Here is a 23,922-nt window from a genome sequence, read left to right as displayed (position 1 = left end):
CGATGGCCTGGGAGCCCAGTGGTTAGTCACTTGAGGGGGTGCAGGGCACAAACCCCCGACCTGGACCAGCACGCGGCGCAGGAATGGGGCCACGCCGCTTTGCGCCCGAGTCTGTGTGACAGCACGGGACGTTTCCGTTCTTAAAGGGCCCAGATGCCGACTGACCCAAGACCCTCAGACCCTCCGGTGAGCGTGTAAATTCTTAGTCTTTTCTGACAAATTTCACACTAGTTTGGGTTAGTGCTTCAAATCGACCACAGCATTTCCGTGTGGATGGGTCCCCGGCAGCCTTACAACTCTCGAAGAATGGGAGGAGGTGAGCCACAGAACAAAGGGATGTTGGTTAGGTTCATTACGGCACGTGGACAGCCTGGGGTGCATGTGGACTTCAAGGATGCTCGCGGAGAATATTCGAGTTCCCGAGATACAGATCTACGTCTGTACGTGGAGGAAAATAAATTAGCGTACTAAATATGTATAATTAGGGTCAAACAATCAGTATTTCTACCCTTTAGAGTTGTCCTTGAGAAAACAGAACTACTCAGAAGCGGAAATGAATGTGCTCGACAGAGGGCGTTTTCTGTGGGTGGTTGACTTCCGTCAGCATCAGTATGAGGAAGGTACGGCCGTCCCCGTGAAGGGACCTCGTGTGGGTACGGCCCCGACTCCCGCGTCCACAGCAAGCGCCAAGGCACCGATGGCTTGGAAAACCTTAAACCCCGAGGCGCCTGGGAGGCTCAGGCGTGTGAGCGTCCAACTCTCAATTTCAGCTCAAGCCACGATCTCGAGGTCATGGGATCGAGCCCCACCTCGGGCTCCAGGCTCAGCTTGAGATTCTCTCTCTCTCTGTCCCTCTCCCCTGCTTGCACTCTCTCTCCTTGTACCTCTCTAAAATAAAAAAGAAAAATGACAAAAAAAGAAAACCTTAAACCTCATCTCCCTCCCTGCTCTGAAATTTCAACAAACCAATGACTCAAGGAGTTGAGATGTTAACTTATAAAACATTATTAAATGGAAAAAAAACTCGTGTTACAGCGTGTATATTAAGATCCCAATTTTACAAAACTAACAACACAGAACACCGCACCCTGCACATGAAGACACTGGATGTGGGACGCCCGGAGAGGCTCACCCCGCTGTGCCCGCCGCTTCTGTCCTCGGGGCCGAGAGACGCTGTGGGGCCGGAGACACCGAACCAGAGGCCAGCGGAGCAGAGCACGGGTGCTGTGAGCGCGAAAGGGGCCTCGCTTCGAACTCAGATGGTGTCCGTTCCCAGCGGGACCCAGGGCTCTCTCGGAGCCACCGGTAACAGTGACATCTAGCAGTGACATCTGAGCATAAGAGCGTTCACGCCGGAAAGAGCTTACTTAGCAAAATGGCGGGCCCGGAGCGAGGGCTTGGTGCGTGGGGTGTTTCATCTACTGTAGTTAGTTATTTGAATAATTTCTTGTCGGGTTGGCTAACCTACAGGTAGTCTCGGCTTCAGGAGTGGAACCCAGTGACTCGTCTCTTACCTACAGCACCCAGTGCTCGTCCCAGCAAGCGCCCTCCTCATGCCCATCCCCCACTTTCCCAACCCCCCCCCCCCCGCCACATCCCCATCAACCCCCAGTTTGTTCTCTGTATTTAAGAATCTCCTGTGGTTTGCCTCCCTCTCCCTCTCACGGTTTGCAGCTTATTTTTCCTTCCCTTCCCCTGTGTTCATCTAAGTTTCTCAAATTCCACCTATGAGTGAAATCACACGATATCTGTCTTTCTCTGACTGACTTCACTGAACATAATGCCCTCCAGTCCCGTCCACGTTGTGGCAAACGGCAGGACGTCGAATATTCCAGGGCACGCAAACCACGTCTCTTTTTCTGTTCGTCAGTCGACGGGCACTTGGGCTCTTTTGGTGCTTTGGCTATCGCCCACAGTGCCGCCTAAACATTGGGGTGCGCGGGCCCCTCCGAATCAGCACGTTCGCACCTCTGGATGAACCCTAGCAGTGCGGTTGCTGGGCCGTGGGTACTTCTTTTCTGACCGTCGTCCTCAGGAACCTCCAGCCCGTTCTCCAGAGCAGTTGCGCCGGTGTGCATTTGGGGTGGGGTGTTTCAAGCTCGGCCTTATCGAGGCGTCATCCCCCCACAGTAAGGCGCGCCGGGCCTCCCCTCCACCACCGTAGGTGAGACGCGCCTTTTCTGTAGCTTCCTGTGCGCGGAATCCCGAGTACGCGCCTCTTTTGCTTGGCCCCGCGCTTCCGGACGCACCTGGGCCGTGGGCCGCGGTTCCCCAAGCCCGAGACCGGCGGCACCCCAAGTGTCCCTTGGTGGGCGGGTGGCGAAGAGAAGAGCCGTCCTGCCGCGTAGGACTGCTTTCGTCTGCCCGGGGGCTTGGCCGCCCCGGAGCCACAGTGCGATCTCCGGTGGATGTCTGGGGCCCCCAGCATCCGCTCCAGCCTCGGGGAGGGGGCGCAGGCCAAAGGTCAGCCACGCGGACTGTATGCTATGCGGTCAAGGCCCGGGAAGACGTCCTGACACGGAAGCTTGCGTGAGCCTCCGGGGAGGGTGATGTGGGGGCTCCGGGAAACTGAGTCTACAGGTTTGTAGGGATGAAGCCGTTGATGAGACCGCCTTTGCCTTGTAATTTACTGAGATGCGTAAACGGAGGGAGAGTCTATCATTAACCACGCGTCTTCTGTCGTGTCCCCAGTCCTCGGGCAGCCGGAGGGCCCGAGGAACGCACACACACCCTGCCTGGGGGCAGGGGGTGGGGTGCTAGCCTGCGCTGGGCCCTCGGCTGCGTTCCGCTCCCTCATCGGCAGTGCTGTGTGCATTTGCTACACACTGATGCCAGAGGGTAACACATCCCCGAGGACGCCGAGACCTCACGTCCGAACGGCCCGAGGCCCTCCGGCGCCGTGGGTGGAAACTTCCGCTGGCTCTAATCTGGCATCACACAGATGGAGTTCTGAGTGCGGGCGTTCCTCGCTTCTGTGGGCTATGCCAGCAGACCACTGAGCCCGAGGACGGTCTCGGGGACCCCGAGATCCGCAGCCAGACCGTCCGAGGCGAGGGCGACCCTGGGGGCCCCCAGGCGCGGTGGGGGCGGGCTCCTGGGGAGTGTCCCCTCCACGCCCCGACTTGGCGGTTTGGCAAACTGGTTGCGAAAGGGGCACACGTTGTGGTGCAAAGGGTGTTCAGTGACGGAAGAAGGAACCAGCTGCCCAAGGGTGGTCACAGCACTGAGCTCAGGACTGTGGTTTTTAAATGCAGCCATTCGGTAAATGCCCGGGGGCACGTGACCAGGCCAGGGGCTCCTGCACAGGAAACGCTGTGCTGAGACGGCAGGGAGGGAAGGAAGCCCGGCCTGGAGGGGAGAGGCACGCGCAGGGGAGGGGCCGGAGGACAGCACTGGTGGGTAGAGCCAGCGGGAACTTGGACTCGGCCCGTGAGGCCGGAGGCCGAAGAGGTTTCAGAGCTGGAGGGAGGTGGCCGCAGATCTGGAAGGATTTACTGTCGCTCCAGAACGGGCCGGTTCCCAACAGAGAATAAGTGGGGTGGTTGGGAAAGTGTGTCTGCTCTTACAGAGCGGTCAGCTGTCAGTATAGACTGCGGGATGCAATGAAGTGGTTTTCTTTTCTTTTTTTTTTTTAAAAATTTTTTTTAACGTTTATTTATTTTTGAGACAGAGAGAGACAGAGCATGAACGGGGGAGGGGCAGAGAGAGAGGGAGACACAGAATCGGAAGCAGGCTCCAGGCTCCGAGCCGTCAGCCCAGAGCCCGACGCGGGGCTCGAACTCACGGACCGCGAGATCGTGACCTGGCTGAAGTCGGACGCTTAACCGACTGAGCCGCCCAGGCGCCCCATGAAGTGTTTTTCAAACCTCCGTGACGGTGACCCGTCTAAACACACCACTCGCACCCACGCTCGTAAGCACGCAGATGACACGGCTCCTCCTCTTACTATGTGCAAACTTTCTATTCGATTCTGCTGTGTTCCCTTCTTCCTTTACTAAAAATTATGGGTCATTAAGCAGTAAATGTATTCCCTGGCTCAAGGCCGTGTCCTCTGACCCTGTGTCCTCTGACCCCCGTGTCCTCTGACCCCTGTGTCCTCTGACCCCCGTGCATCGCTGTGAGGTGACCGAGCTGGGAGGGACACAAGAGCAAGGAGGGGCCTCTCAGGACGTGGCCTCAGGCAATCCCGTTACCTCCCGCCCCTGCCCCTCTTCACATGGGCTGACCCCTCTCACCTCCTCGAGGCCTTCCAGGGTGAGGTCAAGATCACGAAGGTCCCCGGAGCTGCCGTGGGCTATTGGGGGAACGAGACCTCGTCCCTGCTTTTGCCCCTCTCCCCTCACCCCTTCCCACAGAGGATTATCACTGACGGAGCAGGTGAGGGTCGAGGTAGAGATAAAGCACGGAGCGCCCCACCCCCCCAGGCCCGGCAGGTGCTGCACATCTTAGATGCGTGGCCTCTAAACCTTATCAAATTGTCCTTAGCTGGAAATCATCATCCCCGTCTTACGGCTGAGGAAACACAGGTGCAAAGTGGGCAGAAACTTGCCCATGGCCACGGGATGGGACGAGGGTCAAAACCCAGATTGACTGCTCACTGGCCCGGCTCCCCCTGCCCCTCCTACCCCTCCTGCCCCCACGGTGGGTCCTCCGGTTCCCAGGACCTTAGCCACAGATGTCCCTGTGGTGACGTTCCGGGCCCTTTGTGTCACACAAGGCTGTAGGGGTCAATGCCTGGCATCCAAACCTTGTTTTCCAAAATTGTAATCATGGTAATTGTCAGCGCCCGGGCACCGGCTAAGCTTTGCACGTTCACCTGCCTTTGCAGGTGCTGACCTTACACCTCCTAACGAGGAGGGGAGTGAAAATCATGAGGCGGGGACAGAAAGGAGCCCGTCCGAGGTCACACAGCCCACATCCCCGGAGCTAAACCTCAAGCCGCTGAACGCCGTGTGTTCAGGATTTGAGAAACAAGAAATTGGAAAGTGGAAGAGACCAGTGTTCCCATCCAAGGGCATCCCGGATGCTCTCAAGGAAGCCCCAAGACCAGGGGAGAAGCGTGGACAGAGTGGGGCATCAGCGAAGCCGAGGCGGCAGCAGGACCAAGGCCCCAGTCCCCAGACAGGGGCATTGTTCTCAAAATGGCCAGCGTAGGGACGGCCTCACCGGCAGGAAGGCGGGAAGGTGGGGGGCTCTCGCTCAGGCAGGTGGGTTTTCCACAAGGACTTTGTCTTAATGCAGAGAAGCGTATGGGGGGCTCTGGCAGCTCGGTGGGCCGGCAGTGCATCTCGGGGCCACAGAGACCAGGGCTGAGCTGGACGGATGGGAGACGCTTGGTGAATAGCTCCGTCCTCCACATGCTGAAGCCCTCACCTCCAGCGCGATGGTGCACGGACACGGGCCTGGGGAGGTGTCCAGGAGTAGATGGGGTCGTGGAGGTAGGTCCTCGTGAGGGATTTGTGGCTTTGTAAGAAGAGGAAGAGACGCAGAGAGCTCCCTGCCCGCCGGGGGGGCACGGGGAGGGGCGGCCGTCTGAAAGCCAGGAAGTGGCTCTGCCTGAGACGGGGCGATCTGGGGCGTCCAGCCTCCAGAACTGGGGGACACCAAGCGGACTAGACCAGGCTGTAGGTGACTCTCAGGCCGCCCCAGCTCATGCAGCCGGGTCCCAGAGGACGCCGGACGCCTGAGACGCTGCAGCACAAGACTCACCGTGAGGCAAAGAGAGACACGTAGGTACGAAGGTCCCTGAGTGGGAACAAGTCTGCGCACACATTCGGCTCGAGGGCGTCCGTCCCCAGCACGCAGGCTCCCCCCACGTGCACACCCCTCTTCCTCAAGAAGAGGGGCCGCATCGGGATGGAGTAGAAGGAGTCTGCAGCCCGGGCAGGCTTCTCCAAGAGAGAAGTGACTGTGCCAAGTGGCATCATGTGAGTTGAGCTCCCAAACGAATCGTCTTGCCCCCTGGCCACGGCAGCCACGTGGGTAAGACACACCCAGCGCCGGGTCCCTTCTATCACTTGGACTCCCGCTGAGTGCAGCTTCTTGCTCTGGATGGTTCTGAAGCCACGCTTGGTCTGTGTCATCTGACCCAGCGCCTTCTCTCGCTTGTGCAAATATTTACCTTACGTTCTCCCCCGCTGGCCGGGGGGAAAGGTTTTACTAACGTGCGTGTTCCCCACGGCCCCTCTGCAGATGCACGTTTCCTCCGAAGCCCTGGGATTCCCGTACAGGGACAGACACGGTGACCAGCCCAGCTCTCCCTCACACCGGGAGCCCGTCGTTAAAGGAGCACAGCTTTTCCAGAGAACGTGCTTCCCACCCCTCGACACCTGCCTGAGCTGCCCAGATCCAGCCAGAGTGCTTTCGTGTAACGTGAAGTGAGAGCTCCCCCCACACGGAGAACTTTAACATCCCCCGATGTACAGCTTTGCGAGGAGAAAGCGCAAAATGCGACTTAGAGTCGGTCCTGTTTCTGCACGGTGCATGCCGATGTAGATTACCCTTCCGCGAGGGCAGCGTAGCGATTCTTTCCTGCAGGTTAATGCCCTGCGTGAATGTGTTTCCCGGGAATGTTAGACAAATAGAGACCGTTAGCTACGTGGTTTCCCTTTCAGAGACCCAGCAGGCAAGACGTGGTCAGATGCCAGGTATCCAAGCACCAGCATGTCTGTGGGTCCCTGCAGCTGGTAGCCCGGCCTGGCCCCGCATATATGCGTCTGGGGGGTGAGAACGCGAGATGTGTGGCAGAGTTTGGTGGGGTTTAAATAGGTGCCTAAAGGTTCTGCTGAAGTACTGAATGAGTGCTGTGTGTGCGCGAGCGTGAACGTGTGTGTGCATGTGCACGAGTGTGTGTGCGTGAGCTATGTGTGCATGTGACCGCGTGAGCGTGTGTATGCATGTGTGTGAATGTGTGTACACCAAGAGCGTGTGAGCGTGTGCATGCGTGAGCGTGTGTGTGCGTGTGTGCACCAGCATGTGCGTCAGCATGTATGTGCATGTGTGCATGTGAACACATGTGTGTGCGTGAGTGTGTGTGCGCATGAGCGTGTGCGTGTGTGCTTCTGTTTCTGGGGAGACGGAACAGATATACCCTTTGCTTCTTCTCCTTCCAAGGACAACAAGAAACTCTGGACAGTTTATATGAACACGCAAGAGAAGGTTCTGGAAGGTTCTGGGGCCTGGGCACGTGGCGGGGAGGCTCCCGGGACTCTGATTCGCATCTGTCCAGTATCCCAGGCCTGGATTGACAGAAAAGCAACAGGTGCACACAGCAAACCCCCAGGAGAGCCTCTCTCTGGGCAAAGGATGGGGGAAGACGCAGCCCAGCAGGACAGAGCCCTTGGACAAGAATCCTTCTCCTCCGAACACTCAGAAAAGGCCGTGGGTCCACCTCGACCCAGCAAAGGGGTCGTGGGGAGCATAGGAGGGCAGAGGCCCCACCAGCCCTGCTGAAATGGTGTCAGACCGAGACTTTCATCACTGCAGCCGGTCCCGCCGAAGTGTAAAGAGAGAGCACGCAGAACTCTGGGTGTCCGTTCTCACCCCCCCCCCCCCGTAACGAGGAGCCCTTCCCTCGGGGTCGGGGGGAGGCCTTGACTCCTACGTCCCCTGGCAGGACCACCTTCCCTCTGCCCCTCCAGCTAAAACACAGGGTTTTAAGATTCAGGGTCTAACAATTAAAAAACGTTCAGGTTTCGATCAAGAATCACTTGTCATGCCAAGAACCCAGAAGATCTCGGAATGAATGAAACAAGATTGTCAGAGCAATGGGCAGGGAGGGGGTTGGGGCAGTCCCAGCTCCGGCGTGGTGCAGGCCCCCGACCACAGTCAGAGACCATCCCCGCTCTGTCCAAGGACCACACTGGGTCCCCGACCACAGTCAGAGACCACCCTCACTCTGTCCTGAGACCCAGGCAAGCAGGGAAGGAAAACAGCCCCTGCCCCAGTGCCATGGCACCTTTGGGCCCCTGGCTCTCCTGCCTGGAGAGCCTACGCTGGCTTCGGTAAGGTGAATTCACCATGTTCTCTTTCGGCTGCTGGGCCCCGTGGGCTGGCGACCGCAGGCGCGGAGGTCCCCTGGGAGGCAGCGGGAGTGGGATTTCCAAAACACGGTTTTCTGTTGTTTTAAATTGCCTAACCACAAAAAATGTATGAGTTTCATACTGGTGCAGAGAAAACGGAAATATGATTTACGCTCACAACTTACGGACCCAGTTTCATAGATATTTGGTGCTTCTATCATGAACTTGACAGGTTCGGATTATTTTCTCCCCTAAGAAGTTGTTGAGCGTGGATAGAAACTACTTAAACATGATAAAGACTCATTGCTGAAACCCCAGATCAAACATTTTACTAAATGGAAAAATGCTGGAGTCATTTCTATTAATTCGGGAACAGGACCCAGGGCCTGCCACGGATCGACGCGGGGCCGGAGGCATTAACGGATCCTGGGAGACAGGAAAGCGAGCCCGGGGCAGTAACTGTGGAAGAGAAGAGAAAAATCTCTTTATGCACAGACGACTGTGAGCGTGCCTACACGGTGTATTAGATTTTAGTAAAATCGTAGAATTTAGCCAGGTAGGCGGGCACACACGCGGTTCCCATTCCCGACACAACAAAACCACACGGGGTCTCCGGCCACGTTTGACAAGAACGATGTGCTGCACGGGCTCCTGCGGGTCCCACGGCGGCTCACGGCCTACTCACTACTACTCACGTAGCGGGTGGGTTCTGCTCGTGCAGCCCCCTGAGGTCGCAGCTGGCGGCCGGGAGAGGGGGGACGCCACCATGTGACTGTGAAAGCCGTCCAGCTGAGCCCGGCCGACCCTCAGAACGTCCAGAGGGGACAGTGAAGACACCGTCAGCATTCAGAGCCACGGAGCTCAGGGCTGATCATAGTTGGGGCCTCGGCTCCTGCCGCTGAGCGCTCCGGCCAAGCCCCGAAATTCTGTCCGCGTCATCTCCCGGGGCAGGGGGGGGACCACAACCGCCTCTGTGCCCAGCTCGGGGGTGGGGGGCCCGGCTGGGGGTGGCCCTCATCCTCCTTCCTGACAAGGCAGTGGGACTCTGGTCCCGATGGTTCCCTCAACTCCGCGGACACCTGGGAGAGGACACTCGGGGACAAGGTCTGATGAACAGACTCCGACAAAGTGGCGACAGAGCTGAGGTGGGGTGGGGGGGAGGCGAGGAGAGGGCTGCTCTCCAGGGGCCCCACCAGGACGGGGTTTGAACCCTGTGAGCATCAGCACATCCCCGCGATTCAACACTAGAGGTGAGGGGGGTTTGCAGATTTTTCTTTTGAGGTAAATGTACTTACAATGAAATCGAGTTTTGCAAAAGGAGAACAGCGGTGTAAGCCAAACCCCCGTGAAGCGGGAGGACATTGCCACCAGCCCGGAACGTTCCTGCTGCCCGTCCTCGGTCGAACTTGCCACCCCCACCCCCACCCCCGGAGGAACCCCTGTCCGGCTTCTCCACCGAAGGTTAGTTTCGCCCGTCCTGGAACTTCTAAGTGGAGTCGTGCATTTAAGGTTCCTTCCCCCGAGCACGTTTTCAAGATTCGTGCACGTGGAATGAATGATGTTGTAGGAGGAGTAGTTCCTTCCTTTTCAGGGCTGAGGAGCCCCCGCTATGTGGACGTCCCGCCCTCCTCTTGACAGGCGGCCGGACCGCTTCCCAAATTTGGCTCCTGGGGACGACAGTGTGTACGTGGCCCGCTGAAGGTCGCACTGCGGCGAGGGCAGGGCCACGACCTGAACTCAGCGTGTCGGTCTGATGCCAGAGCCCAGAGGTCTTGGCTTCCCCGGCCGGGGGCTTCCGTGGCGCGTGCTCTGTGTGCTCTGGGCGGGTGCGCATCGCGGGTGGGGGGTCTGCACTGGGGCTCTGAGCCCTGCTTGCTGTAGGCCAGCGGGGTGACCTTGGGCACACAGCTGACCCTGCGTCAGCCTCCACTCCTGGGACCCGCCTGCTCCTCCGGCCGCTGCTGAGGCCGGTACCGTCGGCACCTGCCTCGTCGCGTCCCCCGTCTCTGGTAGGAACCGCCAGGTGCTCACACAACCTCCACGAGCAAGGGCATCAGCCCTGGGGCCACGCTGGACCCGCGGCGACGGAGGCCAACACGGGGGGTGGGGGTGGGGACTCCCAGGCAGTGGGACTGAGCTCCCGGCGCTCCAGCGGTGACATCTCCAGAACAAACCCACGTGTCACCTCTGCTCAGTCTCTCTTCTGCTTCGTTCTTCCCAAGCCGCCGTTCCCGCGTCCTGGCGTCACCTGCCCGCACCGACCACCGGCAAACAAGCCTTGTTTCGGGCCGAGGAGGCACGTGCTGCGCACAGGCTGGCGGGGAGGGCACACGGAGAGCCAGTGCCGGGCTGGCGCTCGCGAGCTGGCATCTGTGAGCCCAGGTCAGTCGCTGTGCGGCCAGAAAGCACCAGACACAACAGGGGGCAGATGATGGGCCGGCACGACCCATGAGGCTTCAGGGCATTCGTGGCCCTGCAGTCCCACGGGGCCGTCAGGCTCAGGCGGTGTGATTCCTGCCCTGCCGTGGAAACCAGTGTGCCCGTTCCTCGTGGAATTGAAACCGCAGTCGGACGACACAGCGTCCCTTCGGGCGTCCCCTCGGGGGCGCTGCCCGCACCCTGCCCAGTCCCGCCTCGGGGGCGCTGCCCGCACCCTGCCCAGTCCCGCCTCGGGGGCGCTGCCCGCACCCTGCCCAGTCCCGCCTCGGGGGTGAGGCCCGTCCCCCCCCACCCCGCCCCCACAGCAGCACCCGTCACAGCAGCCGCGTGCGTTGACGGATGATGGATAAACACAGTGTGGTGCAAACAGGCGACAGGGGATTACGTGGCTCACAGAGGAATTTCTGCCACTCGCTGCCACACGGACGAACGCGAAGGACGCCACGGGCGTCAGGGGACTTCCCGGGAGAGAGCACGTCTTCCGTCTCTGCCTGGGGTCTACAAGGCCCTGGGAGCGGGAACGCCACCCTCCGAGCTCCTGAGAAAGCCGGTGAGGAGGGGGCCTGCCGGGTGCCCCCGGCCCAACACCCGCTGTCTGTCAGGGGACGACCGGAGACGCTCAGCTGTTTGGGTCCGAGTCACGCGGGCGCTGGGGTCCTCGGATCACAGCGTGCAGGCTTCCCACTCCGGGGCGGGGACACGGCCCCTTCTGGGGGGGACAGGCTGACCTTGGGCGTGTCTGACTTGCTGACAGAAACCAGAGTCGGTCCCCAAACACTGCGGCGGTGCAGACGGACGCGGGCCACAAGAGCGGTTCCCAGCGGCACGTGCTCAGACAGCGTCCACCGTCGCCAGGTGGGAGACCCAGGGCTGGCGCCAGGGCACAGCTGGGACGGACGCAGAACTGCCAGTCCAGGGTCCGGAGCGTGGGGCCGGGAGGACGCGAAGCTGGGAGAGGTCTCTGCAGGGGAGGGGGCTCGGCCACAGAGGACAGGAAGACCTCTGGTGACATTTAAAGACGTTTAAAGATGGGAGTCAGCCCGGTGGAGGGGGAGGGGCACGCGCGATGCCCTTGGGTCCAGGAGGGGGTTCGAGGGCCCAAGACACGAGGGTCTGGGAGCTGCGGGGCGAGGGGAGGGGCCAGAGCTGGGTCTGGCGGGGAGGGCCCCGTTGGCGTGTGGAGGAGATGGGCTGTGTTCCGATCCACAGGTGCCCGAGCCCTGGAGGGTGTGAGGCTGGGAACGGGGGGGGGGGGGGGGGGGGGGGGTGCGTTCCTGCCACCGGCCAGGAGCTTCTGCTCCTTGGAGGACGCCGACACTTGTCTGACCCGGACGCCTGGGGGTGTCTCTGCTGGGCACCCGTCCCGCCCCACTGGCTTCCAGCGCTGGCTCCCCCCACCCCCCTCCCCCACCCAGCCGGCCCAGGGGGCGAAGCCTGTTGGACTGTGTTCCTGGGCCTCCCCGGGGCCCAGAGCCAGACAGAGGCTCAGCCCCTGTAATGCGGATTCCGGGGTGGGGGGTGGGGTTCCGACCGGCCCGCACCTGACGAGCAGGCCTGCCTGGGGCAGCGTCCCCGTGACCCCACGTCTTCCGGGGCTTTGGGCTCGGACTAAGGGCTGGCGGGGTCAGGACGTCAGCTCACTGTGCTGGCCCCTCCTCCCCCTGCGGGCAGCAAATGGCTCTTTTACAGGAATTGCGGAGAACGCGTTTTTACTATACACGTGGAAGGCTGCACGAAGCCCTAAACATCTGGAGACGGCTGTCCACACACCATTTAAAATAGTCTGTGTCCCCAACAGGCAGGTGCTCCCCACCGGGGAATTTGGCTTGGATCTGGGGCATCGGGGGGAGCCCTGGGGGCACGAGAGCCCACAGCAGGGAGGCTGGGCCCCGGGTCCCCCTCGTGCAGCAGGATGGGCACTGGCCTGAAGATGGGGACGTCCGTGAGGGGGGCTAAGAGGACGGGGTCAGCCAAGGGGCAGGAGGGGCTGGTCCAGGAAGGGTTCTGGGGTGCAAGGCTCCCGATGCCTCCCAACCAGAGGACAATGGGGTGCTGTGCTGAGGGCATTCCTTACTGAGGCAGGAGCCCAGGGGCCCGTGCCATTGAGGGGCCGGCAAGGACATAGACGGGGACCCACGAGTCCCCAGAGGATGGCCTTTGTCCCGGGAGATGGGACTCCTTGGGGGGGGGGGGGTTGTTTTGTTTGCATCTTAGAAGGAGCTCCCAACAGGGTTGGAAGTAGGACAAAGGGACGCTGGGCAAGAGGAGGTCCTTCTGATCTGGACCCACCCGAGGACCCAGAGGGGAGCAGCTGGGTGCAGGCCTCCTGGGGGTAAGTGGCCGAGGAGGGACAGAACCTGGGTGTCCTCATTCCCACCCAGATGGCGGGGCTGTGAAGGGCCAGCACGGGGCCGGGAAGCTCCTCGCGGGGCAGAGCCGCCAGCACAGGGCAGGGTAACCGCCGAGCCCTCACAGACCCGGCCTCGGCGCCCCACACGCGGGGACGCCCCCAGCGCTGCATCTGTGGCCTCGGCCCGGCAGCGCCAGCCCCCCAACTCTCTGAGTGCACCCCCACCCCCCACCCGGCGCCGGGATTATAAATTCAGGTTTTCTTGTTTCAAACCTTGTGCTTTCTTCACTTGACCACAGGGCTTCTCTGGGGCTCACAAGACCCCCTGGGAGCCTCTCCAGATCTCGAGCTCACACCTGTCTCGGGCTTTAATCCCAGTCGGAGGGCAGCATCACGGGCTCCGCCCCATTCTTTCTAACCTCTCGCCGAATCTGGTGCTTCCCCGCTCACCGCCTGGGCCTCGAGCCACGTTATAGCCGAGCCTGTGGCCGTGTCACCAAAGAAATACAGAGATTCTCACATCACGTTACAGCGTTTACAGAAATCTCAGAATATTGTTCACACAGCCCTCCGCTGCTTTGCGTTATGGTCGCGAAGACACCTGCCCTTACGCCTCGTTATTTAACTGCTGACCCAGAGAAACACGAAGCTGTTATACGTTAGTTCTAAAAATGTTTCGATGATTGTGCTCCCACACAATTCACCGGCTTAGTTTACGTTATGCATTTAAATATTCCCAGGGAGGCTCCCCACTCCTCAGATGACGGCAGGCGTCTGGGCGCGGACGGCCCCGATGCCCAGAGCAGGAGTGGCGAGTCGGAGCTCGCCTGGGTCAGCTTGGTGGGCCCCGTGGCGTCACGGAACGTCTCCAAACCAGGGTTTCTCGCCTGGGCACTGCTGGCATTTGGGGCGACTCCGTGCGAGGGCCCCGTCCCGTGCATGTAGGTGTTGGCGGCATCCCTGGCCTCCCCCCGCCCCGGATGCGAGTGGTGCCCCCGCCCCACAGCGGTGACACCCCAGGAGGTCTCCGAACGCTGCCAAACATCCCCTGGGGTGCAAGACTCCCGGCTGAGGCCACCTACTAGGTGCCCCGTGTGACCCCCGAGGGCTCCTTGAGGGCTCCCCGCAGTGACGCCTCTGGTCCGAGCTCTCAAGCAGTGAGACTGTTTGCAAAATCCTGTCTTCCTGTTAGTAAGTTCAGGGTCGAGAGGGGCTGGCGGCCTTCACCGTGGTAGGTGCAGGTGCAGAACAGGCAGGGGCCGGGACCGAGGGGAACCCGAAAGGCCAGGATGCTGGACCCCGCAGGGCAGGTGCTGTGGCTTCACCGACCTCAGAGGATCTCTAGTTTCTGTAAAAGCTGGAGGGCGGGTGTCAGGGCCACACTGCTGTCCCGGGTATTTGGTTCAGGGGGGACAGGAGACCAAGGGAGAACAGGAGACCGGGGGTGGACAGGAGACCAGGGGGGACAGGAGACGGGGGGGACAGGAGACGGGGGGGACAGGAGACAGGGGGGACAGGAGACTGGGGGGGGACAGGAGACTGGGGGGACAGGAGACAGGGAGGACAAGAGACCGAGGGGAACAGGAGACCGGGGGGACAGGAGACCGGGGGGACAGGAGATGGGGAGGACAGGAGACCAGGGGAGACAGGAGACAGGGGGAACAGGAGACAGGGGGAACAGGAGACTGGGGAGGGACAGGAGACCAGGGGGGAGCAGGATACTGAGGGGAACAGGAGACCAGGAGGGACAGGAGACCGGGGGTGGGGGGACAGGAGGCTAGGGGGGACAGGAGACTGGGGGGGGATAGGAGACCGGGGGGGGGGGAACAGGAGACCGGGGGAGCAGGATACCGAGGGGGACAGGAGACCAGGAGGGACAGGATACCAGAGGGGAGCAGGAAACCAGGGGGACAGGAAACCAGGAGAAAGGGTGCATTTCTCAGCTCGTTGGGAGCACGGAGGAGGAAGGATGCTTGACCAAGTGCAGCCACCACGTTGGAGCGTCTACTCCGGGCCAGGCGCTGTGCCGTCACTGGATTCGGTCCTGACAAGACACTGGGAGGCAGGTGCCATTCACAGCGTCCCCTGACCCATGAGGGACGTGAGGCCGAACGCCCGTGTTCCTGTTGCCTCCTGTGAGCGACTGGCCCCGGAAAACCCGAAGCTGACATTGCTACGTGCAGCTAGGGTCCTCGAGGACCGCGGGACTGAGCGCACGGCCAAAGTGGAGAAGGGGGTGTGGCCTGTGCGCGTAGGGGCGGAGCGCTGGGCTCCCCCCCCCCCCCCCCCCAGCACCCGGCTCAGCTACTGAACAGATGGCCCGTGAGCCCTGCACTCCTAGTGGTGGGAGACACAAACCGGTAAGTTCTTAAGACAACAAAGAACAAGTCAGGCCGGACTCACTTCATTCTTTTCTGTGGCTTTGCCCTTTGGAGGGTTTGGGGGAGGGGCGGGGATCTCGGGGTGAACGGGAGGGGCTCAGTGACCACAGAGGACTCACCATGACGAGCTGGGGGGAAAACAAGCAGCCTCCCGTCCCGGATCTCAGGGAGGAAGCCAACAGCCCGGAGCTGGCTGAGTTCAGTGACGAGGCCCACGGCCGACACATTCCTGGACGTCCACGCCAGGCCGGGCCCAGCCCGTCTACAGGACTCACTCAGTACCTCCAGAACCGGGCCTGACGTTCTCCAGACTCTACAGCTGCGGGGACGCTAGCAGAGGACGGGGTCCCGTTTGGTGCCGGGAGTCCCCCTGCCGTGGGGAAAGGCAGCTGCTGGCGTGTGCGTGCAGGAGACGACCCCACTGTGCCCGCAGGCGCCCATCTGTCCTCCACGCTTGGGACACGGAGTCTGTCAGACCCCAAATGGGATGTTGAGAGAGCCCGTGGGATGTTCCATCCCCGGCTGGGTTCGGGTGGCCGGGGAGGCGATCCTGGTCACAGCCTCGCTGGCCTCTCGCGTTCTCCGGCCCCAAGAGCCAAGAAGTGCGTGAAGTCTTTTCAAGTTTCTAGCTGTGCACGTGGGCCCTCTCTTGTCCCGTGGAAGCACAGACTTTCGTGCTTGCTGCTGAGTGAAAGGCCACATCCCGTGTGACTCCAGCCAGGGGACTGTCCCAGAAGCAAAGCCACGGGACAGTAAAAGGTCAGTGGCAGCCACGGGTTGGAGGGGACGAGGGACGAGCAGGTGAGCACTCTGTGTGATGCCGTCACCTCACCGTACCGTTGTCCACACCCGGGGAATGCGCGTCTCCAACAGTAAGCCCAGCACTCCAGGTAATAATCCGGGAACCCCCGCTTTCTGGAAGCTCAAGCTCTGCATTAGCACCAACCGCTTTTTTCATAAAAGCAAAACCCCCTTTGGATCCCCTTCAGTTAGCGAAACGGCGGGAGCAGGTCCTTCGTGAAAGCCAAGCGGCCAAACGCGAACTTTTGGAAAGCAGGGGACACTCTTCGACTGTTGCCACTTCGGCTCAAGAAAGTTTCAGATGGGGGGGGGGGGGCCTACAACGCGTCAACGTGGGCTCATCCATTGTCACAAGCAAACTCCGGGTGGAAATAACGGGAGGAGGGGTGTGGGGCTCCGTACTTTCCGCTCGATTCTCCCATAACTCATGCTGTTCTGAAGAATACAGTCTGTTGAGAAACTAGAAAGGTCCGTGCACACGAGCCTAACCAGGGAGCAGGGCTGCCGTGCGCCTGACACCGCGGCTTCCTCCCGTCTCCCCCCACACGCGTCACGGGACAGGAAACGCTCCCCGATTGTGAAGAACCTACCTGGTCATTGGTCTGGGCCGGCTGCCGCCCCGGGAGAGGCTCGTTCTGGCCCAGAGTGCCCCCCGCCCCGCACCTGCTCCCAAGGCAGTGGCTCAGAGCTGCTCAGTGTAGATGCTCCTGGCGGAGCCCGTGTGGGCAGGGGAGAGGCGCTGACAGGGAGAGAAGCAGGGCTCCAGGGCCGGGCTCCGCAAACTCCACACGGACCTCTCAGACCCGGTGCTCCCGTCTCATCCAGCCTCTTCCCGGTTTCCAGGCCCTGAGGAGCCACTGTCGTCCTCGAGGGGCACCCGGCTCGTGGCCTGGCCCAGCTGTGCTGCCAGTCACACCTCTGCCTGCCCGCCCTCCCTCCCCTCGCCAGGCCCCGAACTCCTGGCCTCCGGGCCCCCAGCACCCCTCTGCCACAAACCTGCTCCCCCCGTCCTGGGGACTGCCACCCACCCCCAGCGTGCGGCCGCAGTCTCCCCGAGCGCCTAGGCCTGGCTGGGTGTCCTGTGTATCCTGGTCTGAGGCTGCCCGTTTATCAGCCCCTCTGCACCGGCCCGGCCCAGAGAGCTCCCACGGGGCCTGGCCCACAGAAGGTGCTCCCCGAGTACTCATCCGCTCGGGCTCCGGCCCATATCCCAGGTGTGTAGGTTTATCCCACGGCCTGGAGAACCAGGGACCAGGGTTCCCACCAGCTCTGGATGCACCGATGCGCCTCTCAGCCGGGCGGGTCCACGGCTCCTGCGGAGGTGGCTGGGCCACGCCTCTGGCCCTAAAAACTGTGCGTCGAAGGTACCCAGGGGCTGATTCCTCGCCCAGTGTGGAGACGGTGCCCTGCTGGCCGCAGCTGTTAAACGTTGCTGTGCTGACGCCGCTCACTCTAAGTCGAGTTTTATGATTTCAAGGCCACTGTGACCGGGACCCACCCTCCCCGACAACGGACCGTTCTCTCCAGGGCCCTGTTCTGTCTGCCAGACCAGGCCTCTTTATTGTGAGGTCTCTCCCCTCTATCACCCAGGAACGTACGGGCGTTAACTTTTATGCTTTCAATCCAAGACAGGCTATAAAATTAGGGAAGCAGGGCTGCTGTGTAGCTGATCTGGGTTCTTCGGAGTCCCCGGGAGACTCCTGAGGTTGTTCTGCCCTCCGTGAGCAGAAGCTTCTGGAACATTCAGAGGACGGGACACGTTTCTCTGCACAGAGAGCTCAGGGAGGGGAGAGGCCAGGGGAATGGACCTCACGCTCCCGCCCATCTGCCGGGGGCGGCCTCCAGCAAGCACCCCCCCGGGCGGCAGGGGCCCAAGGCAGGTGGAAGGTGCCCGGAAATCATCCACACGACCCCTCGCACACGCTCGGCCCCAGGGGAGAACAGCCACCGTTTGTCAACGCCTACTGGGCGCTGCGCGTGTGTCTGCGTTTGCTATCCTGCCCACCACAGGCCAGCGAGGAAGGCCAAGGGGGCCGGCTCTCATTTCTCCATGAGGAGACGGACGCTCCAGGCGCAACCCCTCGTCCAAACACACAGCCCGTTAGTGGCGGAGGCAGGATCTGAGGCCAGGTGGTGGCTGTGGCGAAGCCGTGCTCTCCTGTGTCACTGCGCTGTCCCCGCAGGGACACCAGGCACCAGGCCCTGGGGCACGGAGAGGGGAGGCACAGGGATAGGAGGTGCATCTGGACCCAGCAGAAGCCTGTGGCCCGAGAGCCTTGGACTCCTCCTGGGCCTGCGGTCTCGTGCAGCTACTGGGACTGGGGCGGGGAGGTGGAAAGGGCTCTGAAGTGCCTCAGGGCACTGGCCTGACTGCCGACCACTGCCCAGGGCAGCACCAGGACCCAGAGGGGCTGCCGGGACCTTCGAACAGAGAGAGGACAAGATTGAGACGTGCTGGGGCCATCACGAGCATCCTTTTCTGCCACACAGGCTCACTACAGAAACAATCATGGGGAAGAGCATTTGTGGGTGAGATGCTGACGTGACCAGAAACCAGAGGGACCGAGGGGGTCCAGGGGACTCGTTTAGACTCTAACGCGGAGAAGCAGCACCTCCTTCCAAGAGGCCGAGATGCTGAGAACACTGCTGCCGCTAACACCTGGGTGTCCGTGGCACCTGCGGGACCGGCCTCCCAGGTGCAGGGCTGGAGCGGCACCCTTGCACGTGGCTCACCGGTGAGAGGGCCGCTCTCTACTTTGGGAGGGAGAACACTTTCCGGGGCCCTTCCCAGCTGTCCCGCAGGAAAGGAGGCACTTAGCCAGAGGTCTCTAACATGCTCTCCGCTTGGGGCCTGGGAGGGAGGACAGGTGCCGGCCTGGGGAACACCTGGGGAGCACCTGGCCTGACCGGGCTCCTGGGATGGCTGCCCGGAGGAGGCGGCCCACGCTGGATCCTCAGCGGCCCCTCAGCCGCCCCTGCCCCCTGCCTCTTGGCAGGCCAGGTGGCATTTAAGCAGAAACACTGATGAAAATTCAGCTCCTTCCCTGCGGCTCGTGCTACAAAGTTGTGCCGAACAAGGTCTAGTGAGTAACACTGCTCCCCACACGCCCAGTGCTCGCTGTCCCGGGGGACTCTCGGGCCCCTCCCAGCCGCCGCCCTCAGCCCCGACCCTGAGGTCACTGATCCTCCCCTGCCCGCCCGGCCCCACCCTGATATTAAAGCCACACTTCAAACTGTCACTTTGTTTTTAATTTTTACTCAGTCTGCGTCCGGATAAACCAGGATTTGACCAAGCTCCCAGCTCTCTCCGCTCCAAACACGTAGCAATTTTATGGATCAGAGTTTTGTTTCTATTTGTCTAAAGCCCAGAGGAAGAAAGAAACCAAGTCCACAGATGAACATGTATTTGAAGAGACATTTCAGGACTTGGGAGACTTTTTCATCCATCAGTTTCTTAGGAACAGCACCCAACGGGCCCGGGGGAGGCCCACACAGCAGGTGCACAGGTAGGTGGGCGGCCGCAGGCCCCTGGAGGGAGGGGACAGCCGTGTGGGCTGGGCGGCCCGTCTGCTTTGCAGACAAAATAGAAAGAAAAACTCCAACTTCATTCATACTTTATTTGGAGGAAGAACACGTGTACAGAAAATCTCTGTTTTGGAAAATAAACTGTATGGCTGTTGGGGGCGACGCTGTAACGGGTAATGAGGGGGCTCGCGGCTCTTGAGACACATGGTCACGCGAATCCTTAAACCGCTGAACGCAACGTTACCTTGTAACGTTCCCTGCCAGGCCCCGCGTCTGAGCACATCCGGCCATCCCCAAAGTCACCAGACTCACCCGATGCACCGTCTGCGCGCCAGTCCGTGGACAGACGCTCGTCACACCTCACCAAAGGACGGCCCGGAGGGCAGAAACTCCGCTTCTGGACAGGCTTCCGAAAGCGGAGTCCGCCCTCGTCCTTTCCTTCCTCCCTTGCTGGGACTGCTGCGCCCGCTCTGAGTACAGTGTCGGGCCAAGGAGGTCGCCCCAACCCCCCCGGGAGCCTTCCCCAGGGGCCTCCCGCGGGAAGCACAGCCCCCAGACGGAGCCTGGGTCGAGCACGGCAGACCTCGGGGCGAACCGGTGAGGGACATGCTGACAGAGGAGGCAGGCAGCGCCCACAGCACGAGTCACGGGATTGCTCCGCAGCAGGGACACATTGGACACCTTCTCCAGGACCGCCCCGGGCCCCCTGCTACCCTCCACTGTCGTGAAAACCGCCGCCAGCCTACCAGCCGCAGAGTCGAGTCCGCGATGGATGATGTGAGTCACGGCCCCCAAAGCTGGAACCCCCCAGCGCCCCGGAGCTCTGTCCCCCTGAGGCCTCACCCCAGGGCGCACGGTTTACATCCCCGAGGAGCAGGAAGATGGTCGGACCTCTGCTGGTCAGGCATCTTCTTCCATCAGAGGGATCTCTGTAAAAGGAGAGCCGTTACCAGCTTAGCTGCAGGGATCTGGGAACAAAAACTTTGTTAACAAGGTATCTGTAATTCCTGGTGTCAGAAGAAAACGCCAAGTTCCACGTAAACTGACCACATAAAGCACTCATTACAGCGTCTTTGCTGGAAAATCTCACACCAGCTCACGAAAAATAAAGTGCTGAGACCTTAACCCCGTGTCCTAGCGGTCAGACCCGCCAGAGGGCGAGATGCTGTGCAGAGGCAGTGGGCGGGCAGGAAGGAGGCCCGTCTCTGGGCCACCTCGGCCATCACGGCCACCACACGCCCGGACTGGGGCCCTCGCGTGCCCCGCGGTGCTGTGCGTCCCCCGGGAGACCCTGGCTGCCCCCACTTCTCCGGGAGCTACACCGGCCTTTCCTTGTGCTGGGCGCATGTGCCCGTTTCTTCGTCCCTCCAAGAGGCCTGCGTGCCAGGGCTTCTCGGGGCCGCCCCACAGGCGCCCTGGTCTCCTGTGTGCGTGCGTGCATGCTGACCCTGGCACCAAGCTCTTCCAAGCCCTGGGTAGCGGACGGAGCGGGCAGAGAGCTCCCTGGCTCGCCCGGACACCACGAAACCACGCACGTCCACCGCGGGCTTCCTGCTCTGACGGCTTGGAGCCTCCTGAAACCTGCACCCATCACGTGGGAGAGGACGGCCTCGCTCCAGGCCTCACGCAGGGAGAACAATGAGCGGCAGGAGAGGCCAGGGGCGGGCGCGGGGCGGACACTCACCGTCGGCGATGTCGATGCCTGGGCTGCTGGACGCCGTCTCCCGCGCCGAGCCGGCCCCCGTGTCAGCGCTGTCGGGGCGGGGGCCCCCCGGGCACGCGGAAGGTGAATACAGACTCTGGAGCGGCTCCGAGGAGCCTGAGACGCCGTCACAGGGCTCTGAGCCCCCTGGGCCCGTGTCCGTGTCCCCTGAGCCGGGGTATGCCGGGGGGCTCTGGTCGTCCACAGGCAAGGGGCAGCCTGGGCCCACGGAGCCCAGGTACCCAGGGCCTGAGGCCCTCAAGCTGCCGCTCACGGCCTCGTCATAGGACGGAAGCATGACGGGAACCCCGTCCACCACCACGAAGTCCGGGTCACTGCTGGAGCTCCGGGGAGGCCCCCTGTGCCGAGGAGAGTGGCGCCGACAGGTCAGAGTGGCGTGCCCCCAGGACGGAGGCCCCCAGCACCCCCCAGGATGGAGGCCCCCCCCCCCGTGCAGCGCAGGCCCCCCAAAACCGAGGACACCCACCCTGTGCAGCAGAGGACCCCCAAGACCGAGGCCCCCCCACCCTGTGCAGCGGAGGCCCCCCAAGACCGAGGACCCCCACCCTGTGCAGCAGAGGCCCCCCAAGACCGAGGACCCTCACCCTGTGCAGTGGAGGCTCCCCAAGACCGAGGACGCCCACCCTGTGCAGCGGAGGCCCCCCAAGACCGAGGACCACCCCCGTGCAGTGAAGGCCCCCCAAGACCGAGGACCCCCACCCTGTGCAGCGGAGGCCCCCCAAGACCGAGGACGCCCACCCTGTGCAGCGGAGGCCCCCCAAGACCGAGGACGCCCACCCTGTGCAGCAGAGGACCCCCAAGACCGAGGCCCCCCCCCGTGCAGCGGAGGCCCCCCAAGACCGAGGACCCCCACCCTGTACAGCGGAGGCCCCCAAGACCGAGGACCCCCACCCTGTGCAGCGAAGGCCCCCCAAGACTGAGGACCCCCACCCTGTGCAGCGGAGGCCCCCCAAGACCAAGGACCCCCACCCTGTGCAGCGGAGCCCCCCCAGGACTGAGTCCCCCCTATGCAGCAGAGGCCCCCCAAAACCGAGAACCCCCCAAGACCAAGGCCCCCCCCCAGAACTGAAGGCCCCCCAAGGCTCGTGATGGCAGCGGAGCCCGTGTTGAGCCTCTTCCGGGGCCCCGTCTGGCAGATGGTGGCACTGAGGGCCACGGCCACACTGGGACAGCAGCGTCCCCCTTTGTCTGGGCCCCGCTGACCCCTCAGGCTTCCTCCTCCCCATCCTCCGGCCCTGAGCAGGGGACTACGTGGCCCATCCCGCTGTGCCTCCTCAGGGTCGCTCAGGAAGCCCTCTGGAAATGGAGGAGCTCCAGGAGCCAACGGGAAACCAGGGGCCCTCAGTGCGCGAGAAAACGTTAGACCCTGCGCTTCTTAGACTCCGTTTTTGTTTCCGCTCCAGCGTGAAAGTCACCGATTCCCATCAAGGTAGAAAAGGGAAAACCCACGTCGCCACCTTAGTCATTACGCGGCCCCTCCACACCCCACCCAGCAGCCGCCAAGGGTGGCCGCTGTCTCTGTGGGCCTCGCCCCTGTGCGGCCCGTCGCCCTGACGGGGGTCTGGCCACCGCGCTGCGTCTGTCCCCCAGAGGGCCCGAGTGGCTGGTTGACTCGGCTTCCTAGTTCTCCGCTGGGCCCTGGAGCTGAGTGACACAGCCGGAGGATAAATGTCCAGAGGGGAAGACCCAGCCGGCGGGCAGACCTGAGCGCTGACTGCCGCGGCCCGGCTCCAAAACCCCGGGAAATGCCACGTGTGGATGCGGGCGCTGGGTGGAGGGGCACAAACCCGGAGACGGAGGGAGGCGGGCAGGGAGGGAAGGCGAGCTGGCCAGGAACGCTCCCCGCTCCCCCCGCGAGAGGCTGCGTGTCCCCCCCCTCAGCCTGTGCCCGTCCGTCCTCTGGTCTCACCCACCGACGTCGGGCCGCGGCTCGGCCCCCATGTGCTGCCATCGAGCCCCTCGCTCTCTGGTGTTCCCCGCCCCCGCGTGGCCCGAGAAAAGTCCACTGTGGGCTTGTCCCGAGAAAGCTGTCGTCTGTGTGGCTGACTGAGAATACTCGAGGGTAGAAAAACACCACGTGAAAGAGTTCGGGGCACGTTTTAAAAACTCCTCGTGCAGTGGATGTTCTGGAAGCTTCTCTCCCAAGCAGACGTGGGGAAATGGCCCCAAGCACCCAACGTGCCACAAATCACGTGTGGGTCAGCCCCCCTCTGCAACCTTCAGTCTTCTGTAGATGCTAGGACTGCTCACGATAGATCCCAGGCCCTCGATTAGTAAGTCAGATGTGAGGACCGAGGCCACAGAGCACAGAAGGTGCCGGCATCTCAGCAGGGGTGTGGCTGGGGCAGGTGCACGGCTCAGCGACACGGGGCCGGCCTGGGGGCCTGAGGGCCGACCAAGCGGCTCCACGGCCTCCCTCAGTCCTCACCTGGCCAGGAGCTTGAGAGACTGGACCTTCCTGGAGGCAAGAGGGGGAAGGGATTCATTCCAGGAGCCTCCCCCGCTGTCAAGCCGCCTTTCCGGGAAGGCGCGCACAAGTCTGGGGGCCACACCGGCCCTGCGGGTGAAGACAAAGCTTCTTCTGGAAGCACGGGGTCCCAAAGGGACCGACATGGGTACGCAAGCCTGAGGACACTCGAGATCCCTCCGGGTGAGGCGGCTGGTGTCGGGGAGGCCTGGCCG

The 23,922-nt window shown here is 62.1% G+C and overlaps 1 protein-coding gene and 2 long non-coding RNA genes across 5 annotated transcripts in view; 2 read left to right on the top strand and 1 right to left on the bottom strand.

Moving 5' to 3' along the window:
* Positions 1-6,116: 6,116 nt before the first annotated feature.
* Positions 6,117-8,372, top strand: LOC128778906 (uncharacterized). Its single transcript, XR_008424770.1, has 2 exons — positions 6,117-6,723; positions 7,114-8,372. It is a non-coding gene; the product is annotated as an uncharacterized LOC128778906 (long non-coding RNA).
* Positions 8,373-15,312: 6,940 nt separating this feature from the next.
* Positions 15,313-19,874, top strand: LOC128778880 (uncharacterized). The gene is made up of 3 exons (XR_008424733.1): positions 15,313-15,950; positions 17,621-19,498; positions 19,782-19,874. It is a non-coding gene; the product is annotated as an uncharacterized LOC128778880 (long non-coding RNA).
* Positions 19,590-23,922, bottom strand: part of SUSD4 (sushi domain containing 4) — a 95,024-nt gene continuing 90,691 nt past the window's right edge. For 2 of the 3 annotated variants that reach the window (XM_053909472.1, XM_053909474.1), the window contains 3 exons: positions 23,669-23,698; positions 21,202-21,578; positions 19,590-20,446 (listed from right to left, as the gene is read on the bottom strand). In XM_053909472.1, the coding sequence (XP_053765447.1) occupies positions 20,418-20,446; positions 21,202-21,578; positions 23,669-23,698 (436 nt within the window). In that variant the 3' untranslated portion in view covers positions 19,590-20,417. The remainder of the gene's footprint in view (positions 20,447-21,201; positions 21,579-23,668; positions 23,699-23,922) is intronic. The other variant, XM_053909473.1, reaches the window with a different exon arrangement.

This window comes from Panthera pardus, unplaced genomic scaffold (assembly GCF_024362965.1).
Source record: "Panthera pardus isolate Hobbes unplaced genomic scaffold, ASM2436296v1 HiC_scaffold_21, whole genome shotgun sequence".
NCBI classification, from domain to species: domain Eukaryota; kingdom Metazoa; phylum Chordata; class Mammalia; order Carnivora; family Felidae; genus Panthera; species Panthera pardus.
This window is presented reverse-complemented; position numbering and strand designations above follow the sequence as displayed.